Source organism: Centropristis striata, chromosome 6 (genome assembly GCF_030273125.1).
Source record: "Centropristis striata isolate RG_2023a ecotype Rhode Island chromosome 6, C.striata_1.0, whole genome shotgun sequence".
Taxonomy (NCBI): Eukaryota; Metazoa; Chordata; class Actinopteri; order Perciformes; family Serranidae; genus Centropristis; species Centropristis striata.
In genome coordinates this window covers 28788182-28814019 of record NC_081522.1, presented here as the reverse complement: position 1 = coordinate 28814019, position 25838 = coordinate 28788182, and the positions used below count along the sequence as shown (strand labels likewise).

Genomic DNA, 25838 nt, shown 5'->3' with positions numbered 1-25838 from the left:
TTCTTTTAGTCACCTGCACCTGCCAGCCCAGATCTAAGCTGTTGGCTCGGAGCCAGGATAGATAAGAGATAGGATATGGAAATATTCAAAATTTCAATTTGTGTGTGTGTGTGCGTGTGTGTTCAGGCCATTGCTCCTCTTTTGGAAAACAACCACCCACCACCTGACCTGTGTGAGTTCTTCTGTAAGGTGAGGATCATGTGCTGCAATGCTACCTTGTCTAAAAATAGAACATCACTGAGCTGATAATACTGTATTTTCTGTAGTAAAGAGAAATAGTTATAAGCATTATAAAAGTGCTTCCCGTTCATGGTCGTTTGTGTGTTTTGCAGCACTGTCGGGAGCGGCCGCGGTCGATGGTCGTGATTGAAGTGTTCACTCCTGTGGTCCAGAGAATCCTCAAACACAACATGGTGAGAACTCTTCTGTTCAGGAGCTGCACAGAGCCTTCCACACAGCCTGATTCCTCTTTTGATGTTTGCTCATTGCGTGTAATTCCAGTTTTGGTCATTTATGTGCAAGCTGTTAAATCCATGACTGTGTGCATGGATGGATTACTGCCTGGCTCTCATTTCCTGTCATATCCCTTATATTAACCAAAAAAAAATGCATGCCCCTTTCCTCAGACCGAAATCAGAAGGAAAACACTTTACATTTATTTAGGATATTATCCTAAGTTTTGACTGCTGTCTTTGCATGGTTTTTTGTTTGGTTTACTTATTTTTTTATTGGGTTGCTTTGTCAGGATTTCGGAAAGTGCCCTCGACTGCGTCTCTTCACTCAGGAGTACATCCTGGCTCTCAACGAGCTGAATGCTGGGATGGAGGTCGTCAAGAAGTTTGTCCACAGGTCAGAAATTTTCATTTGTGCATGTTTGTGTCAACAGGTCCGGCATAATTGTTAATGCCCTGCTATGTTATTAGGTATCAATAGTTTCTGGAAATTGCTGCTGGTATATTCAGTGGTGGAAGAAGTATTCAGATCCTCTACTTAAGAAAAAGTACTAATACAACACTGTGAAATGACTCCACTACAAGTAAAGGTCCTGTATTCAAAACTCGCTGAAGTAAAAGTACAAAAGTATCAGCATCAAAATGTACTTAAAGTATCAAAAGTAAAAGTATTTGTTATGCAGAATGGACCCACTCAGATTATTTGATATATTCTAAATATATTATTAGATTATTTGTGTTGATGCTTTTATATAAGAAGTTTAAGAAGTGTTTGATTTTATATAAAGACAGGGCTCATTTAACTACTTGATCTACTGTTAAAATATTTATTTATTATTTACTATTATATTAGTAAAAAGTACAATATTTGCCTCAAAATGTAGTGGAGTAGAAGTAAAAAGTTACATAAAATGGAAATACTCAAGTAAAGTACAAGTACCTCAAATTTGTTTTTGAGTAAATGTCCTTAGTTACTTTCCACCAGTGGGTATATTTCATATTTATATACATTTGACACCCAAACTTTATTCTTCTCAGTGATGAAAAGACTCTAAATTAAAATGCACAGCATGAAATACTTAAAGCTATAGAGTATGATGGTGTGCTGTGACAGATGCTTAACCTTCACAAGTTAATCCTGGTATCTAACCTGCACCCATGTCTGTTGCAGCATGCACGGGCCAACAGGGCAGTGCCCTCACCCACGTGTCCTGCCAAACCTGGTGGCAGTGTGTCTCGCTGCGATATATTCCTGTTATGAGGAGTTCATCAACAGGTCAGTCAACTTCAACTTTCAACTTTGACTTTATTATCCTGAAGAAAATTTGATTTGCACCCAGCATCACGTCACATCAAGGACCATGACAAACATGAAATATTCACAACAGTAACAAATGCAAATACAAAAAACAGATTTCCACACCGAAAATGAGAACAAGGTATACCTGCTACAATAAACCTGTTTATTTCCCAGCCCCTTACCCTAACCCTTAACCTAACCTTCACCATCACAACTTAATGCCCAACCCTAACCCTAACATAAACTTAATTGCATCCTTAACCCTAAAACAAATTCTGAACTCTGAAACAAGCCTGAAGTGGACCGGTCGAAATGTCCTCACTTCACAAATATGTTTTCACTTTGTTGGTTAAAAACGTGTTCCGGTCCTCACTATGTAGGAAGTACAAGAACACACACACACACACACACACACACACGGAAGCTTCTCGTCTTTTTTCAGAACATGATAGAGATGGCTTGCCTCATCACCTTCACTTGATCTTTTTGTGTTTGTTTAATTCATGTAATTTCACGTTTTTGGTCATTTATCACTGTGTGCATGGATGGATTACTGAACGAGCCTACCGAGCACAGGCTAAGGAGCCCAAAGTGTCACCTACAAAATGTCTTTCAAAGTAATGCGTACAAACCAGGAAGAGACTCAGAAGGACCACTAAGAAACATTGAAGAACTACAAAGAGACTAAAAGACTACAATGAGATGCAAAACAGCTGCAAAGAGACACACAGTGACACACGCTGACTATGAAAATAGCCAAAAACAACCACAGAGAGACACAAATTAACCACAAAGAGATACAAAAAGACTAAAAATAATTGCAAAGAAACACGAAACAACTACTAAAAGATTGAAAAGGATTTTTCAAAAAAGGGGCAATACAACCACAGCCAAACTTCACTTTAAAGAGACACAGAATGACCACAAAGAAAGCAAAATCAATAATAAAAACAGAAGTTATTCATTGTTTCCTAGAGGTCCCTGGTGGCAGAGGGGTTAAGGCTCTAACTATGAACCACAATCTAGCTATAATTTCCTGTCATATCTCTAATATTAACCGGGAAAAAAAAAAAGCATAAGACGACTCACACTGACTATGAAAATAGCCAAAAACAACCACAGAGAAAGACACAAATTAACCACAAAGAGACACAAACTAATTGCAAAGAGACAGATACTACAAAGAGATGCAAAACAACTACTAAAAATGGGGGAAAATGCAAAAAATGACTACAAACAGACAAAAACAATTACAAAAAAATGAAACAACATGGTGACATGATGGAGTTCTCGGCTTACCTCACCACCTTCACTTGATCTCCGTCAGTTTTTCGCCTCTCCCTCTCTTTATCCACTTACCTTTCCACTCATGTCGGGACATCTTGTTTATCAGACCGCTGCAGTTGGAGCAGCTCAGATCTGTCGAGCCTGAAGGTCAGCAGCATGGAAGGCTAGGCAGACTACAGCTCCCCTGTGGCTTCATATTGCCATGCTGCTTGTATACAAAATGGCTACCTGAGTGCTCTTTCCATCACTTAATCACACTGTAAGTTTATTCCTGGCAAAATAGTTTAGTTAGAGCTGTTTTTGTGTTGATGAGCAAGTTCCTAAGAAAACTTTGAGCCTCTAATCTTTACCATCTGGTGTGTATTCTTTATGACACCTCTGCTGATAAGAATCATTAAATAACTTCTGGACCAGAAGTGTGCATTTAGTAAAGTCCTTGGTTGCGAAATTTGTTTCCCAACACAAAATTAAAGTGCAGATGATCGGATAAAAACTCCAAAAAGATTAAAGAAAGTTTGCTGGAATTTTGTCCAATGTGCTCTTAGAGGAAAAAGTCATGTAGTTCTGAATGTTTTCCAGACATTGCCTGGAAATCTGAATGCTGTCCAGTAGGGATGGGCGTTTGGAAGAAAGCTGCCAACTCGATAATCTATAACGTTAACCATCAATTAACTGATTAATCGCTGCATGAATACATGGGGCAAAATAAAAGATAAATATACAGTACTATGCAAAAGCCAGTTTTGATAACGGACGCTTTTATTTTGAAAGAATGAAAAGAGACTTGATCCTGTCGATCGTAAAACGAAATCAACTGAGATAAAGATAATGTCAAGGAGTGCAATGTTTTATGTTTTAGCCCCCGAAGAGTCATGAGGTTAGTTTTCACAGTAATCTTACATATTTAAGTGTGTTTGGTGTTTAAATAAGTTTTGGGAAAAAAAATACACAGATCGATTTAAAAAAATTCCGCGTGATCAACCAAATTAATTGATTATCAATTATGTATTCCCATCCCTGCTGTCCAAAGAGGGCTCTACACATTTAGTTATACTGCGAAAAGAGACGGCTGATATGAGAAAGTAGCCATTGTTTTTTCCAGGTTGACCATGTTGACCTGTTTATTCAGCTGTTGTGTTTCAAGGGTCATTCTTTTGTCGTTGATTAGACGAACGCATGATTTCCCACATCTTGTAGGACTAATATGAAGGAGACAGTACAAACAGTAATTTGCAGATGTTACCGGGAAAGCAGATCAGATACTGAGCCGTCACCAGAACACATTATGCCTTTTATAGTCTAAACACAGTAGCAGTGTCCTCACATTGGTTGTAATTAAAAACCATGTCATACATCTACAAATAAAAATACATCGGATTCAGAATCAGAAAACTTTATTGTCTGTCATGACAGAAAATCGCTTTAGACGTGGGTCACATACAACATACAGTGCAAAAAGCAAACTTGGACAATAGACATACAACATGTTATCCTGATTGCAGTGTGTGTGTGTGTGTGTGTGTGTGTGTGTGTAATATGGATTATACACTACAAAGCATTAAATTTAGTCTTGGCATAATTATTTAAAGTAGTATTATTATAATTTATGGGGTAAAGCCCATCAGTCATACTTTCAAATATATTAAAAAATCGGTGCATGAAAATAAAAGCAAATCCATGTTCCAACTCTGAATCGCTACCTGTAAAAAATATAGTTTGTATCTGGAATTTCAGTTTTGTCAGTAGATTTACAATAAAACAATAAAACAGCTTCCCGTTACCCAAAGAAAGCCACAGTTTATTTGCTTTATAATTGACCTCATTACAGTGATTTAAATTTAAATGACCATGTTTCTTTCTTGTGTGTTCCATGGGGGCTTTTTGTTGACTTCATGTATGGGCAAAAGCTATCTTAACTCATTAGCGTCATCTCCTTAGCTTCCTTCGCCCCAGAGAGAATCATTCTTAGTCAATTTTTCCAAAACTCAAGCACACAAAGGAGCCATCGCTCTGGTAGCAATCTCTCCTGGCTCTTACTACATTTTTTCCTGTCTGTTTTTATACTTCTCTTGCTTCTATTCCCATTAGCTATATTGTTGCACTTAATGACCTTGCATTGAGTATGGATACTTCGTATGTGGTCCAATCACATTTCCTCTTTTTCCCCCTGCAGTCGGGACAACTCCCCCAGCCTGAAGGAGATCAGAAATGGCTGCCAGCAGCAGAACGAACGCAAACCCCCGATGCCACTCCGTCTGCTGCGCCCCGAGCCTCCGACGCCGCCTCCAGCAACCCTGCTACCCCTGTCCGCCAACCCCAGTCCTCCTCAGCCGCCTCCCCCAGCTCCATCAAACCCCGCCCCGTCCATCCCCATTTCCTCCCCGACGCCCTCCCTGCCCCTGTCCCCTCCTCCCTCCGTCGTTAACTCCAGCGAGATCTTGGTGGAGCTGGAGCGAAACAACAACTCGGCCAACGCCAGGCGGAAGGGCGCGCCCTCTGGGGGCGACAGCGAACCCAACCTCATTGACTGTCTGCTGGTCAGCCCGGCCGTCAACACGCTGTCCATCCAGCTGCCAGCGCAGGCCGACCGAGTGCTGGGCTGCTTCGCTCTCATCCTCAAGATGCTGTAAGTTTAAACATAAAACTGTCAATTAGGGCTGGGCAAAATGGCAAAAAAAAATTGATCACAATATATTTTTTTATATCGTCCATCTCGATTATTATCATGATTTTTTATATTGTTTTTAAACTGCCAGTTTTAAAACATCTGTACTGAAGACTAAAGAAATCAAAATTTATTAACATATGAAGTAAATAACAAAGCAAATCAAACAAGATGAACATAGAAAAATATGAAAAACAATTTTTACTCAACAGTACAACAAATGTAGCAAAATATTAAATAACAAAGTGAACTACTTTACAGTCCTGAGTGTTTTTTAGGTATGAAAGACCCAAAATAAACAAAATGTGAGATTTTCTGTTTTGGCCCGCACTGTTAATGTTGTGTTGTTGTTTATTGTACTAAGTTCCATTCAGTAATAACTTGTGTCTTTGTAAGTTTTCATATTTCCCACGCTCTTGAACGCTCCATAGCCGTTCCGACATTATTGAATGCACTGTACCTGTTTGTGAATTGCCATGCTGTGAATATTAGTTTTCTCTCTGTACAGCAGTGGATAAATTGTAATTTCCTTTGCTCTTTCTCAACATTCACCTGTACCTCCCTGGTTTATTGCTCCAAGTCATGGCTGACATCTATTTCACTGCCCTCAGCGCTGCGTTCAGCTCCACGTTCGGTCTTTCTGTTTACTTCTCCAGCAACTTACACACAGAGCAGGAAAAGATTGACTTTTGACTGGCTGTTGTTTTATGAAATATTCAAAGTGCCAAAGCGCTATTTAATCAAAAACACACTTTTCTTGTCTTATCTTTGAAATACAAAGATAAAAATGTACAAAACTATGCTCCACCTTAGGTAAACCCAGGGCTGTGACCTGTTCACAACATGCAACTGGCTAATTCTGCTCTTAGCATTTATAAGGATGTGTCTTTCTCCGGAATTTGAACATTTTCCATCCAATACTTTAGTGATTCAACAGTAGATGCCACTTAGAGGCGTAGCTTTTCAGTGATACCCAATTTATGCAATCGCAAGACTTGTGAGGAACCCCAGTATGCATGGATATTTAAATATAAAGGTGTCATAGGTGAAAATAATACATTTGTACTACATGAGAAAACGGCATGACTTGTGGGGACCCATAGAACCTATTTTCAGTCAGATATCTTGAGGTCAGAGGTCAAGGGACCCCTTTGAAAATGGCCATGTCAGTTTTTCCCCTTCCCTAACTGTAGCGTTATTTCTCCCCCTTCCTGATATGATATCTTGATAACATGACATGTTATTGTTGGTATCAATGCATTCCTGAGATCTTCTTGTCTCATATGATACCGATCTTCTGTGTACCCTTAAGACTGAGTCCGCTACAGTATCTGAAAGAAAATTGCGAAAGAGTTTAGGAAAAAAAAAAAAAACTACTTATGTTGATCTTGGCATAAGCTGTCAGTAGCTGCCATTGTTTTCTATGCTCAGGCTTTTCATAATTATGAGCTTTTGCAGACAATCACGCTGTCTGTTTAAATTATTGCCTGCATACCCCTAGCAAGCTGTAGCCAAAGTATTAGCTCACCTGTCTGAGGAGACACACAAGATAATTGTCCACTTTATCTCTTGGATGTCTTCTTTGGGATCTTTTGCTCACAATAAGTAGTCACTTTGAAGTTGTCACTGCATATAGACTTTAGTTTTGTCTAATCTGCTTCTGTCTCATGCTTTCAACTGTCTACATAGGTAACAATATTTGAAGATGTGCAACAACTGGTGCAGAAAACCGACCAAACCACTTTAGCCAAACCCCTGAATTAAGATAAGCAGTGGGACAAATTCTTGGAAATGTCATCTAGTCATTTCCATGTAAGGCAAACTCACAGTGTCACTTAATTGTGTCACAGGAACAGATGTCAGACTAAAAGAATGATTGAAATCTAGTACAGCTTGTGATAGTTAAAAAGGGGGGTTGTGAAGCCTTCGGACAAACATCTGGGTCGTGATGAAGCTACTTTAAGTCACATAAGCTCCGGGTCAGTTTCATATTAAAGAAATGACGTCAACAACTCAGGAAGTGTCCCCATTTTGTAAAGGTGACATTATGTCAGTGTGTCTGTGTGTGTGTGTGAAGAACTGATCAGTGTAAATGGGTTAAACAGCACTGAATGAATGAATATGCGAGTCCAGGTGCTGATTACATAGTGTGAAAGTGGAACAGCAGTTACGTATGTGCGTCTTTGTGACCGGGTGCAGGTGCGGTAACCAAACAGGATGGCCTAAAAAAGCGATGCTGTGTCAGTGCGTTTGTATCGTTTGTAACAAAGCCAGTGTTACTTAACTCACAGTAATGCGATGCTGCTCCAGCTTCTGTAAAGTCGACGTCGTAGGTCTGCGTCATCTCAGCGCTGCTCATGTTTCAACTACTCCTCTATCTCTATCTTTTTGTTCTCCAAGGCTACACCCTACTCTTTACATTGTTACACTGACTCTCATTCATCTTTATTTTCTGTCCGTCTGTCTCCGTCAGGTCGGACTATGATGACTGGAGACCTGCTCTGGCCAGCCTGCTGCAGCCCATCCCCTTTCCTAAAGAGTGAGTATCTGCACACACACCTCAGCTCATACTGTGGTGACAAGTGCATTTTATTCATTTATCTAGTAATCTCTCGTACAAGCATCTCAAAATGGCTCTAAAAAGATGTAAGTTAAGCTCTCTTGTTATGTTGTGGGTCAAATTGACCCATTTCAAAGTTTAAAAATAAAAAAAAAAATGTTATAAGTATTTTTTCACAAAAAAATTAAAATATAAAATAAACATTTTCAAAAATGAATGTCTTGTAAAACTATTGTATTTTATAAAAGTACAATATAAAAGTTTTAACATGCATTTTTTTTTTTTATGAAAAACGAGTTAATTATGCTTATTGAACCATGATCTGTGAGAGATAAAGAACACCATTTCATTAAATATTGATTGAAATGGTTATGGAAATGGTTAATGGAGTAACTAATGAAATAAAAACAATGTTTATTGGGATTTTTTTGTTTCTGACTCTATTGGATAATCAAACATGCCCTGGGTCTAATTGACCCATTTCAAAGTTTAAAAATCTAAAAAAAAAATCAAAAAAAAAAATATATATATATTTCAAAGTATTTTTTCACTAAAATTAAAAATTTAAAATATACAAAAAATGTAAAAAAAAATCTTAAAAAATCTCTTTAAAAATGTCTTATAAAATAACTGTATTTCAAATAGGTCTTTCCAATGTTCATAAAAAAGTTTTGACATGCATTTTTTTTTATGAAAAACTAGTGAATTTTGCTAATTGAACCATGATCTGTGAGAGGTAAAGGACAGCACTGCACTAAATATTGATGAAATGGTTAGTAATGGAGTTATTAATGAAATATAAACAATGTTTATTGGAATGTTTTAGTTTCTGACTCTTTTGGATAATCAAACATGCCCTGGGTCTAATTAACCCATGAACATTATTGCTGTAATTTTAGGGTTAATTTAATCTACTCGCTAAAAAGATGTAAGATTTGTCATTTAAATGTCCAGTCAATAATTCTGGTGAGAGGAGAGAGGAGTTAATACAAATATTCATATACTCTTCTGCACTTATTATCATGTGCTGGCAGTAATTTAGCTTTTCGAGCAGTGACAAGTGATTTTTGGCCTATTTTAGCCATCAGGCAACATTCAAGCTGCTTTATCATTTTAGCCCCCAAAGTTGGAATCATTTTGTTTTCAGACACAATTCTGTTAATTGTGGTTTAATTTTAATTTCACAATTACACAAAGACAGGTAGAGCGGTACTTAGTAAGAGACTTTTTAATCTTTGGGTTTTGGGGAAAGTAGCAAGTCTTTTCGAGTCAAAAGGCCGAAGTCCAAGTCAAGTCACAAGTTATTAGTCCAAGACGAGTTGCAAGTCTCTTTTAAATTCATCAAATTCATGACTCGAGTCTGGCTGGAGTCCAAGTCATGTGACTCAAGTCCACACCTCTGTTTATTGTTTATTAAAACTGCTTCTGCTGGCAGTTACATATGCTGTTAAAGTAGTAACAGCAGTCACATTACTTGTAGTATACTGTGTTTCCATTCAGTGAAGAGTCTCATGAGAGCCCAGATGCTGTCCCAGAGAAATGCAGAACAGAGCACTTTTGGTTCCAGTCCAGAAACACCAGTGCAGCCATAACCATAATCACATCCTGTAACCATCAGTGCTGCCCAGTGCTCTTCTTTCCCCTCTATATTCCATCTTCCTCATTTTCTTCCACTCCCTCACGTCACTGTCTCTGGGGCTGTATATATGTTTCTAGCAGGGTCCTGCCGGGACCTGGCTTCTGACGTGAGTGAGTTACTTCAACCTGCCTCTGGGGGTCATGGAATGGAGGGGGGCAGCTCTCCTCTCCCTAGAGAGCCCACTCTAATTGGCTATAAGCAGCCCCGAGTCTTTTTTGTAATTGGAGGACTGATTCAGGGCTTCATTAGCGTCGACTGGTAGACAACTTGTTTTTTCTCCAACTCTGGGACACACCTGTTGCTCACCTGCGCCACTGTTGCCTGGTCAATGGCTTCAGGCGTCATTAGGAAAGGCAACAATACTCCCCAGCACCCTGTAGCTCAGGATGTAATGAGTCACATCGGTGCACACATGTAGAAATTCACTAATTCTGATTTCTTCTCTAGTTTCTTGCAAATGGCAGTGGTGGAAAAAGTATTCAGATCCCTTACTTAAGTAAAAGTTCTAACACCACACTGTGAAATTACTCCACTACAAGTAAAAGTCCTGCATTCAAAACTTACTGAAGTAAAAGTACAAAAGTATCAGCATCAAAAAAGTATCAAAGTATCAAAAGTAAAAGTCCTCGTTATGCAGAATGGACCCACTCAGACTGTTTTATATATTCCAAAATATATTATTGGATTATAATTATTGATGCATTTATGTGAGCAGCTTAATTTTCTCAATGTAGGGCTAATTTTAACTACTTAATATACTGTTTGTGGTTTATTTAAATAAATGTACCCCCTTAAATGTATCATGTTTTGTGTTAAATATAAAAGTAACTAAAGCTGTCAGCTAAATGTAGTAGAGTAAAAAGTACAATATTTGCCTCAACATGTAGTGAAGTAGAAGTAAAAAGTTACATAAAATGGAAATATTCAAGTAAAGTACAAGTATCTCAAAATATAGTACTTGTATGTATTTTGTTACTTTCCAACACTGGCTAAATGGATATCATTTTTTTTTACAATATTAAAGGACTGGTTAAACATTTTAGGAAGTTCTTCTTTTTGTTTTCTTGCCAAAAGTTGGGTGAGAAGATTGATAACACTTGTTATCACTTGCTAACATGTTTAGCCTAGCTGAAATATAAACATTGTTTATATTTCATTAATAACTCCATTACTAACCATTTCAATCAATATTTAATGCAATGGTGTTCTTTACCTCTCACAGATCATGGTTCGAGAAGGATAATTTTCTCGCTTTTCATAAAAAATGCATGTTAAAACATACATTAGAAAGACCTACATATAAAATACAATGGTTTTATATGACATTGATTTTATATATATATATATATATTCCATTTTAAATGTTTTCTTTTTAGGAAAAAATACTTTTAACTATTTTTAAAATTATTTTTAAACTTTGAAATGGGTAAATTTGACCCGCAACATAAGAGGAGGGTTTAGAATGTCAGTTAAGAATGCAACTATCTATTCCTCTGACCTGATAAATATATAGATATATGCACAGCTTACCTCTTACAACTGCTGCTAAAACATAATTACAACCATTCCCCACAGCATTAAGATGTGATCTAAAGGAACTAACAATCCCTAGAAGCTTATGTCTTGTTCTGAAAGAGTCATAATGAGCTCTGCACTCCCTCTTATCTGAGCATGTTGACTGTATCCAAAATAAAGTAACACTGTGCTACTGTGTCATCAGCTTAACGTCACCACAAGTAGCACAAAGCGTACTCCAACCATAACACGTTAAACTGACCTCGGGAAATGCTTGTCTGAACTGTTAACATCAAATATTAGCTTTTCTTTTGCAAAAACGTATGCATTACAGTATCATTTCTTGCAGAAACAGGTTTTTCAAACAGATTTCTCAGCTCCAAGTGTACTGGACTCTAATATCTCACACCTCTCTTTGTCTTTCCTCTCTCCAGGGCCCTTGCACATGCCAAATTCACAAAGTAAGTAACTCAGACATTATAAACTGTTCTGCACATATTTTCAAAACAACCAGATGAGTGTTTTAATGTTTCTGTCTAAATAGGGAACTGAAATATGTTATTCAGAGGTTTGCGGAGGACCCGAGGCAGGAGGTGAGTGTGTGTTTGTGCATGTTTACAACTGTTTCAACCTTGTAGCAGCTCTAAAGACTAACAAGCCTTTTTTTTCCAGGTCCATTCCTGCCTACTCAGCGTGCGTTCAGGTAAAGATGGCTGGTTCCAGCTCTACAGTCCAGGAGGTGTGGCCTGTGATGATGATGGAGAGCTGTTCGCCAGTATGGTGAGTATATGGAAACGCATAAAGTCAGCCCCAACTATTTTTTTTTTTTCTTAATATTTTTATTAGGAGGTAAGGCACATTAGAACAGGAACCAATGTTATAATTACATGGAGTATCACATCACATCTACATCACAATTGAAAATATAAACATATCGATACAATAGAAATACTGTGCATCATGAAGAATGAAGAGCAAGATGTACGGTCTGCCTCCTAGGATGTTTTCTTGTTTTATATTTATGGCCCAATAGGAACATGATCGGGTGACTAACAAACAATCAAATCAAAAAATAATAATAATAATTAAAAATATAGTAAAAAAAATAAGGTGAAAATAAATAAATAAATAATAATAATAAACAAATAAGTAACTGAGGATTCTTGTATGTAATAAGTAAATAAATGTTTTAGCTACAGGGTGTAGACAAAAATACAAGGGAAGCCAAAAGACAGGAGAAGAGAGAAAAGAAACAAATAAATAAATAATAATAATGATAAAGATAAGAAGAAAAACAAAGAGAGGAGGTCCATCAGTCAGAGGGCATAGAGTGAAGAGAGTGAAAGAATGTTAAAAAGGGAAGCCACTTGTTATAGAATTTATCACCTTTCACTGAATATCTGATCTTCTCCAGCTTTAGAAAAGACATGGTATCATTGAGCCACTGAGTGCTAGAGGGAGCTTTAGTTGACTTCCAGTAAAGAAGAAGATAGCGAGCCTCAACTATTGATGTTTGCTAATTAATGTGTGGTTCCTAATAACTGACACTCCCCTCCTTCTGATCTCCTTTAGGTTCATATCTTGATGGGTTCCTGCTATAAGACCAAGAAGTTCCTGCTCTCACTGGCTGAAAACAAGTTGGGTCCCTGCATGCTGCTGGCTCTACGTGGAAACCAGACCATGGTGGAGGTATGCAGCATTCACACAGTATTCAGACCACTTTCTAATGACCTTATTTATTTCTCATTGTCTCAGTTTAGTATATTTTTCCATCTTGTCATCAGTGAATCATTTATTTTTGTTTGGTCTGAAGTCCTTTCTTCACCTGTGTTGTTGTGTATATGTATGTCGGTTGCAGCTGGGACTGCAATAACAGTTATTTTCATTAGAGATTAATCTGAGGATTATTTTCTCAATTAATGAATTACTTAATTGCTCTAGAATTTGGTCTAGAATTGAATGGGCTTTTGGTTAGATGTCAGAAATAAGGTCTGTGGTTAACTCAAGCTTAAGAGATGTTCGCTTTTTATTATTATTATTATTTTGGAGTTTTTATGTGTCCTTAAAAAGGCGGTTGCTAACAAGTGGCTAAATGAGACTACAGTGGTTGTTGGGGACATTAAACATCATCACGGCAGACACGGACGGGAATTCTCTCACTAGACCGCCTCACAGCCTCTAGTCATGTTTTTCAGTGCTCTTGCAAACTCTTGTAGATTGTAAATTATGTTAATAAACAATTTATTTGGCTACGGATTTGCTATCTCAGAAGTCATGTGACCATGGTGTAGTTCACTTTAGCATAACGTTAGCTTTGTACTTTCGTTGGCTGTATTCACACTTCAATCATGTTAAAAATGGTGTTCATTTGTGAAGATTATCCTGCTGAACAAAACGCGTAAGCACCATAAACGTGTGTTTGCCACAGAGCTTATTTTCCAAGTTCCAATGCAAACATCCCATAGGAGAATTCTCAATAGACCCCATGTTGATGCTAACTTCGGGTTAGCCTCCAAAAATATGCCATTTCATTTGCACTCTATTGCAAACTACCACAGTTTCATGTCTGTAAACTGCTTATCTTGTACAGCCAACAGTCCAAATGCAAGAGAGGCTTGAAAAGAAATATACATCCCATTAATGAGAATGGACACCAGTGTTTTTCTAAAAAAAAATGACTGCATTTAATTGATCGGTCAACAGATACATTTTCTGTTGATTGACAAATCAAGTAATGGAATAGCCATTGCAGCTCTATCTTTAGTAAATGATTAAAATAGGCTAAATTAATTGAAATTAAGGAAAATTCCAGTGGTTCATTACTGCCAGGAGACAAATTGGGTCAAACCCCAAAAAGGCGAGATCCTTTGACTTGACGAAGCTCCTCCAGAGCCACAGAAGATTTTTTACCGGCTTAATAGTACTTCTCATAACGAGTAAACTTATTGTCATATATAAAATCAGTGGAGTGCCCCTTTACAGTGTGTCTGTCATTAATGTGTGTCCAGATTTTGTGTCTAATGCTGGAGTACAACATCATCGAGAACAAAGACACCCAGCTGCAGATCATCTCCACCCTGGAGAGCACCCAGGTGGGACTCCGCATGTACGAGCAGCTCTGCGACCGACAGAGAGAGCTAAAAGAGCTGGTGAGTAACTGTTCCAAAACACACACACACACACACACACACACACACACACACACACACACACACACACACACACACACACACACACACACATACACACACACACACACACACACACACACACACACACACACACACACAGTTCTTTATTAGGTACACTGAGACCTGAAGTGAACATGGTGTTATACTCTTTGGTGCTCTGCAGTTCTTGTGGATCTGACCTAAGAACAACTTGTTCCAGTTCGTCCCACTTTTCTGTAGGGTGCAGTTTGTTGGAGTGATGACCTCTGCAGGAAAATCAAATCACCAGTTTCTCATTACATTCACATGTGACCTACTTCAATACCTCAATTCACAATTCCAACACAGCAACTGGTATAGGCCCCAGAAGTTAAGAACCATGCATGTAGTGAATATCACGAGAACAAGGGAAGACACAAGGTTCATGTAGAAGAATGTCATGTACGAACAGATCTGTCGTATCATGTACAAGGTAAAGAGAAGTTTGTTCAAACAGCTGCAGCTCTGGCGGTAGACAGGGTCAACCATTGATCGTTGGTAGTTTCATACCGGAGCTTAGGGCTGGACTGGCCAAGTGGCAAATGGGGCAAATGCGGGGTGGGCCGGCAGGTCTCTTGGACCGGCAGGTAGGGCAATATGGACCAAAAGTCATATCCCGATATATTTAGGATGAATATCGATATATGATTTATATCCCGATATTTTTATCACAAAGTGAGAGCAAATGTTCAGTCAAAGCCAAATATGACATGCCAAGTAGTTTTATTGAAACCTTTTATTTAAGTGAACATAAATATTGTATAACAACAGGAGTACCTTTTTTTTTTTTTTTTTTCAATCAAAGCTCCATAAAGTGCATATTTAGATGAAAATGAAAATAAAAGCTTCAGGTTGCCTGGAGTAAGGATCACAGTGCAAATGTATGCGATATGGTCTAATTCCATATAACATTTAAAAATATATTGATATATCTTTTATATCGATTATATCGGCCAGCCCTACCGGCAGGTCTTTTGGGCCGAACGACAACATATATATATATATATATATATATATATATATATATATATATATTTTTTATTTTTTTTGGTTTACTGATTGCCCAATGGCCAATAAAACAGGTAGAGGAAGGGCCGACGGCCTCTCATCCTTGGCCTCCTCTGCTGTCAATCAATCAGAGTTACATCACCGCCCCGACAGGTCTTTTGGGCTGAACAACCTTGTTTTTGGTTGACTCATTGGCCAATGGCCTAAAAAAACAGGGAAGGGCCGAGAGCCCACACACAGCCAGGGGGCAAGGGCATAGCAAGAGAACAAAGTTTCTGCCGCCTTCACTATGTGCGCACTGCTGACACAGTAAGTTTGGTACATCCAGACTTCTCATGGAGTTTAACAGTTATGGACACACTGACTGCTTCACTGGTTAAGGTTAATTGACGCGCTAGGCATGCTCTTGTTACTGTTAAGTTGGTGTGTCATCAGTAGTGGTGGGCCAGTCAGAGCAAAAATGCCAGGGCTGATTTTTTTTCCCAGTCCAGCCCTGCCAGAGCTCCACTGCATGCTGTATCGTCCTTGAATAAGGCACTGAACCCTGCCTGGAGTCTGCCAAATGCAATATTCTCTTAAGAACTGTAAGGATAAGGATCTCAAGCTTGGACTGAACATCATGTAAACCACTGCAGTTGCTTAAAAGTTGTAAGACCACAACACTACAATGGTTTATATCCGCTGATGGCAAATGCTTCTTTAATTCTTTTTTACTTTGATCAATTATTCCTGTGTGTCATGATAAGAGTTTTGACTTAAACAATTAGGACAAGTTTTTTGGCTCATGAAACAATTTTTCTTAATCCAAATGTATTTCAAAGGTATGAACCTGTTAAATTATTATTTTTTAATGTATTAGTCAACTTTTGAAGTATGAAGATCTCATTATTATCACTCAAGGTAACATCTATGTCACACATTTGTTAAATATCAGTGGACAGGCTAAAAACACTGTCGCCCATAGAGTTGGTATAATTTTGTTTTCAGACACAATCGTCTGTTTATTGTGGTTTCATTTTCATTGTGATATGTTTGGAAGAGATTGATTCATAAAGCGACCGAGTACTACTCCATGATTTAAGAAATAATAAATAAAAAGTACCTCATTGATATAATAACATTATTTGGGAGAAGTAGTCAGAATTTATACTTCTGTAAGTTGATAATAGCCTATTACAGGTAAATTTCCTGATTAGAGAACTTAACTAAATTAAAAGTTGTATCAGAAAATTGACTTTAAAGTAAAATTACTTCAAATGGCAACAGATTGCCTTTACATTATTTAAATTAGATTAGACGTGTGTGTGTGTGAGTGTGTGTGTGTGTGTGTGTGTGTGTGTAATATTTTCTTCTTTATACACTGCTGGATGAAAAAAATCCTTAAAAGTGTATCAAATCACATGAACTGATGATTGTAAAAAATATTTTATTCCAAGTTTATGTGCGACCGTGTATTATGGTTCTAAAAGCATCCTAAAAAACAGATTTTTCCTTTATCTTCATCATGCATAATTCAGTTTTCCCCACTTTCCATCGCTTGGTTTTAATGATTATGTCCCCAGGTAGCATCAGATTCTACCATAAAAATGTTCTTCACATGTCTAGCAGCTTCATCCCTCTCCTCCACTCATTTCACGTCTGCAAGCGCCACAATTACTGGATCACTCTCCTTCGTGGCACACTTTTCAGTACACTCCTACACTGTTGTGTGAAAAATTCCCAGAACTCGTCTGGACCTGAAATGCTGGAACAGTAAAGATCAGACCAGCAGCAACATTAACCGGCCCTCTCAACTCAGTCTGCATGCTTCACACGCTGAGTCACAGCCACTTGACTCTGTCTGCAGAACTGAGCTGTTCATTTATATGTAGAGGTAGTCCAAGGAAACAACCACTGAACATGCACTTTGTACACACTCAAGCCTAAACAAAGACAACACACTTTTTGCATAGCACATATAATAAATCTAAGCAAATATCTGCAGGATGTGTTGTATTTATGCTACCAGTATGTCCCAGTACAGCTTTTTTTTCTACACTCTGACCTTTTACTGGCCACAAATTCATCTGTGAGGACATTTTTGGAATTTAGGGGACACAACTAGACACTGTAACAAAATCAGACAATGTGCCTTTGAATAAAAACTAGTTTAAAAAATGCTTATTTATCCATTATAGCTATAATATTATATGTCTTTTAGTATTTTACAGTAACATTAGTTACAATAATAAATCTCCTTAACAAGTTTGGAACTAGTAATTAAATAAAGGATAAAAACTTTCTCCATACCTTTATAAATACATAAATGTAGAAAAATTAGCATAGAAACTGATATCATTATTTTTTTTTTTTTTCAAATTACATGTTTTTCCTCTAAATACAATGTGGTATAATTATGTTTCAAACAGTATTTGATTTGAGACTTCACATGTCCCATTTCCTCGATATGAGTTGAATGCAGCATGCATGCAGCTGCTCACACACGCCATCTACTGTCTGAAACTGTTCCTGCAAAGCCTTGAGCTCAGACGCCATCTTTTTTCTTTCTGTCTTCTCCTCAGCAAAGGAAAGGAGGCCCCACCCGGCTCACTCTGCCCTCAAAGTCCACGGTGAGATTAAACCGATGCCTTCACTGCTGCACACAAAAGCAGTTTCACCGTTTTCTCTCTTGATTAGAAATGATTGCAATTCCTATTTCAATATTAAATTATATATTTTTTTTCTCCTCAACATTCAGGATGCAGATCTGGCCCGCCTGTTGAGTTCAGGTTCTTTTGGGAACTTGGAGAACCTGAGCCTGGCCTTCACCAACGTCACCAGTGCCTGTGCCGAGCAGCTCATCAAGCTGCCTTCACTCAAACAGCTCAACCTCTGGTCCACACAGGTACACACATGAGAACACAACAGAAACACAACTAAAAACACACACACTAGCAATCAGTAGAGGTTCAATAGATGTCTAATGTCTGTCCTATTGTTATCTTTTTCTTTCCGTCCTTTAGTTTGGGGATGCAGGGTTAAGGTTGCTATCCGAGCATCTGGCCTGTCTTCAGGTTTTGAACCTGTGTGAGACTCCCGTCACCGATGCTGGACTGCTGGCTCTCAGTTGTAAGAAAACACACAACATGAATTGTATAACTGCATTCTCTGAAAAGACATTTTATTACATATTATATTATTACTTATTGTTATGACCTAGGCATTAGGCGGCCTGTTGGATGTCCCTGTCTGGTCCGCGTGAGGTTACCTGTAAATTAAATCAATTCAACCGCAGAGCTTTTATTTTGAAGGCGATTTAAGTATATGCGTGCATGCATACGCAACTGCATAGAAATGCATTCCACTAAAAAACACTGAGTTACCTTGTGAAAAACACTTATTGATTTATGCATAAGTTAATAAATTGCTGGTTTAGTGCATAACATACATGTTTTGGTGGTTTAAAAGTTTGTTGTGTTTAAAATAAATGGAAAAATTAGATAAGGAAATTAAGTTTGTACAATTTTCTACTGCTATATTTGACTCACTCCACATTAACATAGTCTGATCGTAACATGTATTCTTAACAGTAGCACCTTAAAACCATATAATTTACTGCATTTCATAAAGGAATTAAACTAATACTGAGAAAAATTTTGTTCAGAGTATAGGTCTGTCCCTCCGAAATCTTCACAGTATCTCATGTGGCCCCTTAGGAAAATGAATTGCCCATCCCTGGTTTAAAGCAACAAGAAGGAACTTTTAAATGGTTATCAAACCCCCCCGATTTAATATTGATGGCTCTACATGACCGATATAAGACAGTTAGAGAGAGAATGTACTTTAAATGCTTACCGCGGTGAAGTTGGATTCCAACAAATTAAGATGAAATCATGCCGGTTTCAGGCTGGTCGTGGCCTCGGGCAGCTTAACCTGCAGATGGCGTAGGTGTGAGACATCGGCTTCTCCCCCCTACGCCATTTTTCTGGGCCCACTGGAAGAAAGAACCAGAACCAGTACTGAGCGAGGCAGACAGTCAGACCCCACTGCAGTAAAATGATATACAGTATTTAACAGCAGTCTGGTGCTCTTGCCTTTGTCCACAGGCGACACAAAACTCAACACAAAATGAAAGTTTCTTCTAGCTGCTTTAATGAGAATGAGCAGGAAACAGCCAGAATACAAGCTCAGAGTTGACATGTTTACTGTGTTAAGGAATCTTTGTGGCTAACTGTACCTGTTTGTCCCTCTCAGCCATGAAGAGTCTGTGCAGTCTGAATATGAACAGCACCAAGCTCACAGCTGACACATATGAGGACCTCAAGGTAATACTGCGAGACAACTCCTACCAACTGCAAATAGTTCATTTGCACAATACTGATGGGAAAACAGATATGAAAATGCAAATTTTACAATATGGAAAATAGGGGTTCAGTAGTCACACTGTCATCTCTAGACTGTAGGATAAAAGCCTTAATACACAGCCTCTCCCCTCTGTTACATCACACAGAAACATTTTTAATGGGTCTGTATTATACATTCTAGATTAATGATTTCCTGGTAATGGCCAACAACTTTTACTACAATTTTGAGGTAGTTGTACTTTACTTGAGTATTTCCATTTTATCTAACTTTATACTTCTACTCCAATACATTTTGATCAATTTTTTGTACTTTTTACTCCACTACATTTAGCTGACAGCTTTAGTTACTTTATAAAATATATGATCAATTTAAAGTGATTAGACATTTTTTTAATCAAACCTCATAAAAGTATATTAAGTAGTTTAAATGAGCCCTGGCTTGAGAAAATTAAAACGCTGATTACATAAATGCATAAATACAAAATCTAATAATATATTTAAAATATATAAAACGATCAGAGTGGGTCCATTCTGCATAACGACTACTTTTACTTTTGATACTTTAAGTACATTTTGATGCTGATACTTTTGTACTTTTACTTAAGTAAGTTTTGAATGCAGGACTTTAACTTATAGTGCAGTCATTTAACAGTGTTGTATTAGTACTTTTACTGAAGTAAGGGATCTGAATAATTCTTCCATCACTGTCTTTTAGCTAATGAGCTGAGAATTAAGTTGGATAAAGCTACAGTTTGCAAACTGAAAGTTGCAATAACAATTATAAAACACACGGAAATACAAGAGTATTAATTTGAGCAAGCAGGAATTACTAGGTTTATTTTTATCCAAAACTTATTTAAACACAAAACACACTTAAATTTGCAAGATTACTGTGAAAACTAACCTCATGCCTCTTCAGGGGCTAAAACATAAAACATTGAACTCCTTGACATTATCTTTAGAGGATAATCTCACTTGAGTTAGTTTTACCATCGTCAGGAAGTCTCTTTTCATCCTTTCAAAATAAAAGCTGTTTCAAAACAGGCTTTTGTGTGGTACTGTATATATATCTTTTATTTTGCCCATGTATGCATGAATACAGTGAATGACGCTGAAGTTGGCAGCGCCCATCCCTAGTTGGAACTATTACTCTACTAACAGCGAAGCATGACAACATGAAGTATCTCAAAAGTGATGTCTAGATTCCCCTTGGACATGGTGGAGACTAGCTTAGTAGCTAACACAATACATATAGAAGTATAAGTTAGATTTAACATGAAACCAGAAGACAAAATTGATGTAAATTCTACATTTTGAACATGAGCTAGCCTTCTAACTGACTGCATGTTTGTTTCAAGTTTCTGAAGCAGTTCCCCTGTGTGTCTGTGTGTCTCTCTGCAGGCCAAACTGCCCAACCTGAAAGACGTTGATGTCCGGTACACAGAGGCCTGGTGATCAGCCACGCTCACACAACCCTCATACATAACCAGACACATACATAAACACATGCACACACTGCACACAGGCTCAGATACATTACATGAAAATTGTGTAGTGATGTCATCTCCATCGCCACGCCCACCATTAAACCAGGAACTCTGATATCATCTGAGTGTGAGGATCACACATCGACACATTTCCGTCAGAGGAGGCGTCTTCATCAGCTTCGGACGTCCTTACCAACCCCTGTAGTGACACCATCACCAGGAAGGAACTGTCTAGTCAGCATCACCTTTTTTCTAAATGAGAAATCTTTCTGGACCTCGTCGCTCCCCTTACCTCTGTCACTAATGTTCCAAGGACCTTGTGATTGGAGGACATGCAAGGAGTCGTTATATTGTGACACAAGGGACACTTTTCTCTCTCTGTCTTTATCTTTTGCCCAGTCTTTCATATACGGCCTCTCAGTTTTTTCTTATTTAGTCTAAGTCCAACTCTCAAGCAGTTGTCCTCCCACTTCTGTGTGTCTGTGTCGTGAGGAAAACCTGAGCCTTCCTCTGTTTTTCTCTCTCCTGCCCTCATGCGATGAAGGCTGGATACAGCAGCTCACATTCCAGTTCTTCTTCTCCAATCTGATCCACAATGTAGCTCCTCCAAACAGACGTGTTGAACTGTTAATCACTTCAGTCCTCACTCTCGTGCTCTCCAGCTTCAGTTTTCAGGTTCTAATTCTGGTCTTTTCAAGTCTTTTATTGGGAAAAATGAGGTGCTACCTCTGAGAAAAAGAAGAGTTGCAAGACTGTGCCTATTCCTCTGACACGACCCGCTCACACACAAAAAGGAAAAAAAAAAAAGGTTTTTATCAACTTGAATGAACATATTTTTCCAGACATCTGTGCTTTCATATATTGTGTGTTTCTATATAAAACATATATATGAAGATAACTCCCAGTAATGACATTTCAGAAACTTTTCGGTAACACTGCAGGAAAGTAAAAACAGCGACGGCAACATTTGTTCCTTTTTCATTTGTTTTCAGTGTACATACTGATGATCTCCCATTACTATTTAATAGGACAGTTGTGTAGCAGTAGCTGGGTGGTCTGGGACTGCCTAATATTTATAATTTGTGTCTTTTACGCCTCCTTTACTCCGTCTCTCCTGGATTATGTCCTGACAGTAATGAAGTACACAGGCTCTGTTGTCTTTTTTTTGCAACATACAACACAAGAAGCCAACCAAGAGGGCACCCATACATGGATCTCTCTGTACCATGCCATGGTGGTTACGTAGACCTGTAAAGAGGACCTGTAAACAAGACCCATCACCAGCTGAGAGTTGTATATTTTCATATCCTCTGCTCTTTCTTTTGGCTCTTTTTGAGACGGTTATGAAAAGAAGAACGGACACTTGCCAAACATCGTCATCGAATTTTAGTTTTTGTTTTGTGCACTTGTTTCTTCAGGACAACATGAGTGCAGTTTCAGTACTGATTTGTATATCAAGTGGAACCTGTCTCGACCTGCCTGTGGAGAGACGCTGACACTGTTTGGGTTCACATCTCTGACCCCCCCCCTGCTGAGGTCAGGGTGAAGAGTCACAGTGCCTCTAGTGGATCTGTGGATGAGTTGCCTATTGTTATCTTTCTATCTGTCAAACCACCTGTTTTTGAATTGTTCTGCTGTATTTATATTACGCCATAATACACGGGTGACATTTTTAGGCTGTCGGAATGAATAATTCTCATCACAGGATGGGAAAAAAATATTGTAAATATTCTTTCACAATGGGCTATAAGGGACAAAAGATTGGAAAAAAAGGCACCTTTCGGCCATATTTGCCCGTCTACATTCCCTCAGAATGTTGCCTGTTTATTGTGGCAACATTTCATTTTATGATGTGGTAACTGCCCTGACACACTTCTGTCAAGTCTGTCAGAATCTCTTTTTTGCATCCTGTCTAGACGTGGTTTCTCTTGGTCCTAGAAAACACAAGACAAGTCAGATTTCCACCCTTTTTTCCAGTCAGCCTCGCTCTGACTGCATCCATCCATTTTATTTATTAATGTCGACCTCCAGAATGCTCGGGTTGTTTGTTGAATCAAGGCAGAAGCTGCAGCAGAGGACAGGATGCCGTCCACAATGACATGCTTTGTTTCCTATTTATTGGGTGCCATGACAGTTTTCGGTTTGGCCTGTAGACTTGGTTTGTGTACGGCCATCTTTGGGTCTTTAGGACCTTGTGCTCTCTTTCATATCCTGTATGATGTATATACAAGTGTATATAGTCGTCTCCTCCCTTTCCTCTCTTTGAACCATTTTTAAATCCTTATTCCCCCAGTTTTGTCTACTTCATCCTTTTCTGTACTTCTTTCGGCCTCCTTTCATCGGCAGGCTGTTGTTGCCTTCATCTTATGTGTGTGGTTGTTGTTTTTTTCACACAAAGTGCACTGTAATCTAACAAATTATGTTTTCATAATATCTTTTAAGTTTCCAACATCTTTGATTTGATCACTTTAATCAAACATTTGTTTCCTGTGTTCTTGTTGTTTAATTTTTTTTTTTTTTTTTGCATGTACATGTTGCTGCGTCATCTGGTATTTTTATTTTGTAATTTTGTTTTATAAAACGTTTGAAATATGATAAAGGGTCTGATCACTATCTCACTGAGGTTTAAGGACTGAAATGGAGGGAGCCCATCGAGTTATTTTCTAATTGGTTGTTGCCAGGATCTACCCATGCGTCTTGACGGATCCTATTGGTCAAGGCAGTTCGGGTTTATGTTGATTTTTGGAAAAGGCCAATACCAATACTTGTACTGTAGGACTGAAGCTGCCCCTAGCTGAGATATATCCATGTAAGTTTGTCCATTTGAAAAAAATTGCAAATATTTTTTGTTTCCTCAAGAATTTGTTCTAATCCTGCCAGATAATCATATCAGAGGTGGACCACGTTGGTTGACCGTTATCTTTTAAAAAAAAAATAATTTGTAGCTTCCACACATCAGCAAACTGATCATTCAGTGTAACTTTACTGTAGTTTTGTTTTTATCCCTTATTGTATTCTAAGTCTAAATGTTTGAAAGGAATAGTTTGATGTTTGGGAAATAGTCCAACTATGAAAATGAGATGAGATGCCGATGTCCATTTAATATGAAGCTACGGTTAGCATCCGTTTAGCGTTGTGGCTAATGCTAGCACTTTAGCCGCATAGCAACAGGGGCGCGGGTTCTAATCCGGTTTGTGGAGTTGTGGAGCTTGTATGTTGTCAGCGTGGGTTCCTTCTTAAATGGTGATTCTAAATCGGTGCGAGAGCGTGAATTGTTGTCCGTATGTGAGTCAGACATCCCGTCTCTCGCCCAGTGTCACCCCCGCGACCCGAGTTTGGATACGCTAGCGGTATAGTGATGGAAACAGATAGCATCATCATATTGCTTGTCTAACAAAAAACAAAGTGGAAAAAGTCTTTGCTGGTTGCTTCTAAGTGAAGTCAAGACTCAAGGAAGTCTTACATGTCCAGCCAAAGAATAGTCCGGCGCTTAGCCTCCTCTAGAACCACTATGTCATTTTTACAGTTTTTTATTGAGCTTCAGAGGTAAATTTTGTTATCTTGGGATAGAGCCAGGCTACTTGTTTCCCCATTCCCAATCTTAATGCTAAAATAAGCTCACTGGTTAGCTTCATACTTATAATGGCATCGGTCCTCTCATCCAACATGACATGAAAGGGAACTTTTCCTTTTAAAGAAGTGGGCAGTCTGGGGAAATCATGTCACTGAACTCATCCTATAGTTTTTAGGCCATGATGAGCTGCCACTTGTCCAAACTGTGAGCCTGGGGGCCAGCATGTTGAGGTTATAATTGAAGGTTTTGTTTTACTGTAGAACATGTAATGATTGAATAGAAACGTGTCTCCGTATCCTGTGGAGCTCACTGTGCTTTGCTTTCCTTTCCCATCCTGATTTCTCCCTCCTGTCCATTATCTCTGATGTTTATTCTGCACAAACTGTAAGAGTTTCTATCATGTCCAAGATGTGTACAGCTGTGCTTGAGTCTTGACAATTGTTATGGAAGGAATAGGGTCAGATGTGACAAAATCAGACAGACTGAAAAAAAAACAACTCTATTTCCCATAATTCCTTGTAGTAAAATATTTTTTTGGCAGCTGGAAAAGGGGCGCCCATCATGTTTCTCTCTCTTTTTCAGTCTTTCTCCGCATTGATCTGCTTCTCCTGCTGGGTTATTATTATTGCTGCTGCTGCTGCTCTGTGGCTGTTGTAATAAAAATACAAAAGATCTTCAACAGGAAAAATAACAACTATGATGTGAAATAATTTCAATCAAAAATAAATTGTCTGTGAATATGTTTCATCTGTTTGTGGCATGTGTTGTTTTTTTATTGCTTTGCAAAAAAAAAGCTGCT

General features: G+C 38.3%; 1 protein-coding gene across 1 annotated transcript in view; it reads left to right on the top strand.

Moving 5' to 3' along the window:
• The window catches only part of cmip (c-Maf inducing protein), a 64686-nt gene extending 39169 nt beyond the window's left edge, over window positions 1-25517 (top strand). The window contains exons 6-21 of the mRNA XM_059335677.1: window positions 127-189; window positions 333-413; window positions 746-849; window positions 1624-1728; window positions 5213-5665; window positions 8178-8243; window positions 11853-11879; window positions 11963-12011; window positions 12091-12198; window positions 12991-13107; window positions 14427-14567; window positions 18197-18244; window positions 18373-18519; window positions 18638-18743; window positions 19869-19939; window positions 21380-25517. Of these exons, the coding sequence (XP_059191660.1) occupies window positions 127-189; window positions 333-413; window positions 746-849; window positions 1624-1728; window positions 5213-5665; window positions 8178-8243; window positions 11853-11879; window positions 11963-12011; window positions 12091-12198; window positions 12991-13107; window positions 14427-14567; window positions 18197-18244; window positions 18373-18519; window positions 18638-18743; window positions 19869-19939; window positions 21380-21433 (1740 nt within the window). The 3' untranslated portion in view covers window positions 21434-25517. The remainder of the gene's footprint in view (window positions 1-126; window positions 190-332; window positions 414-745; window positions 850-1623; window positions 1729-5212; window positions 5666-8177; window positions 8244-11852; window positions 11880-11962; window positions 12012-12090; window positions 12199-12990; window positions 13108-14426; window positions 14568-18196; window positions 18245-18372; window positions 18520-18637; window positions 18744-19868; window positions 19940-21379) is intronic.
• The last annotated feature ends 321 nt before the right edge of the window (window positions 25518-25838 follow it).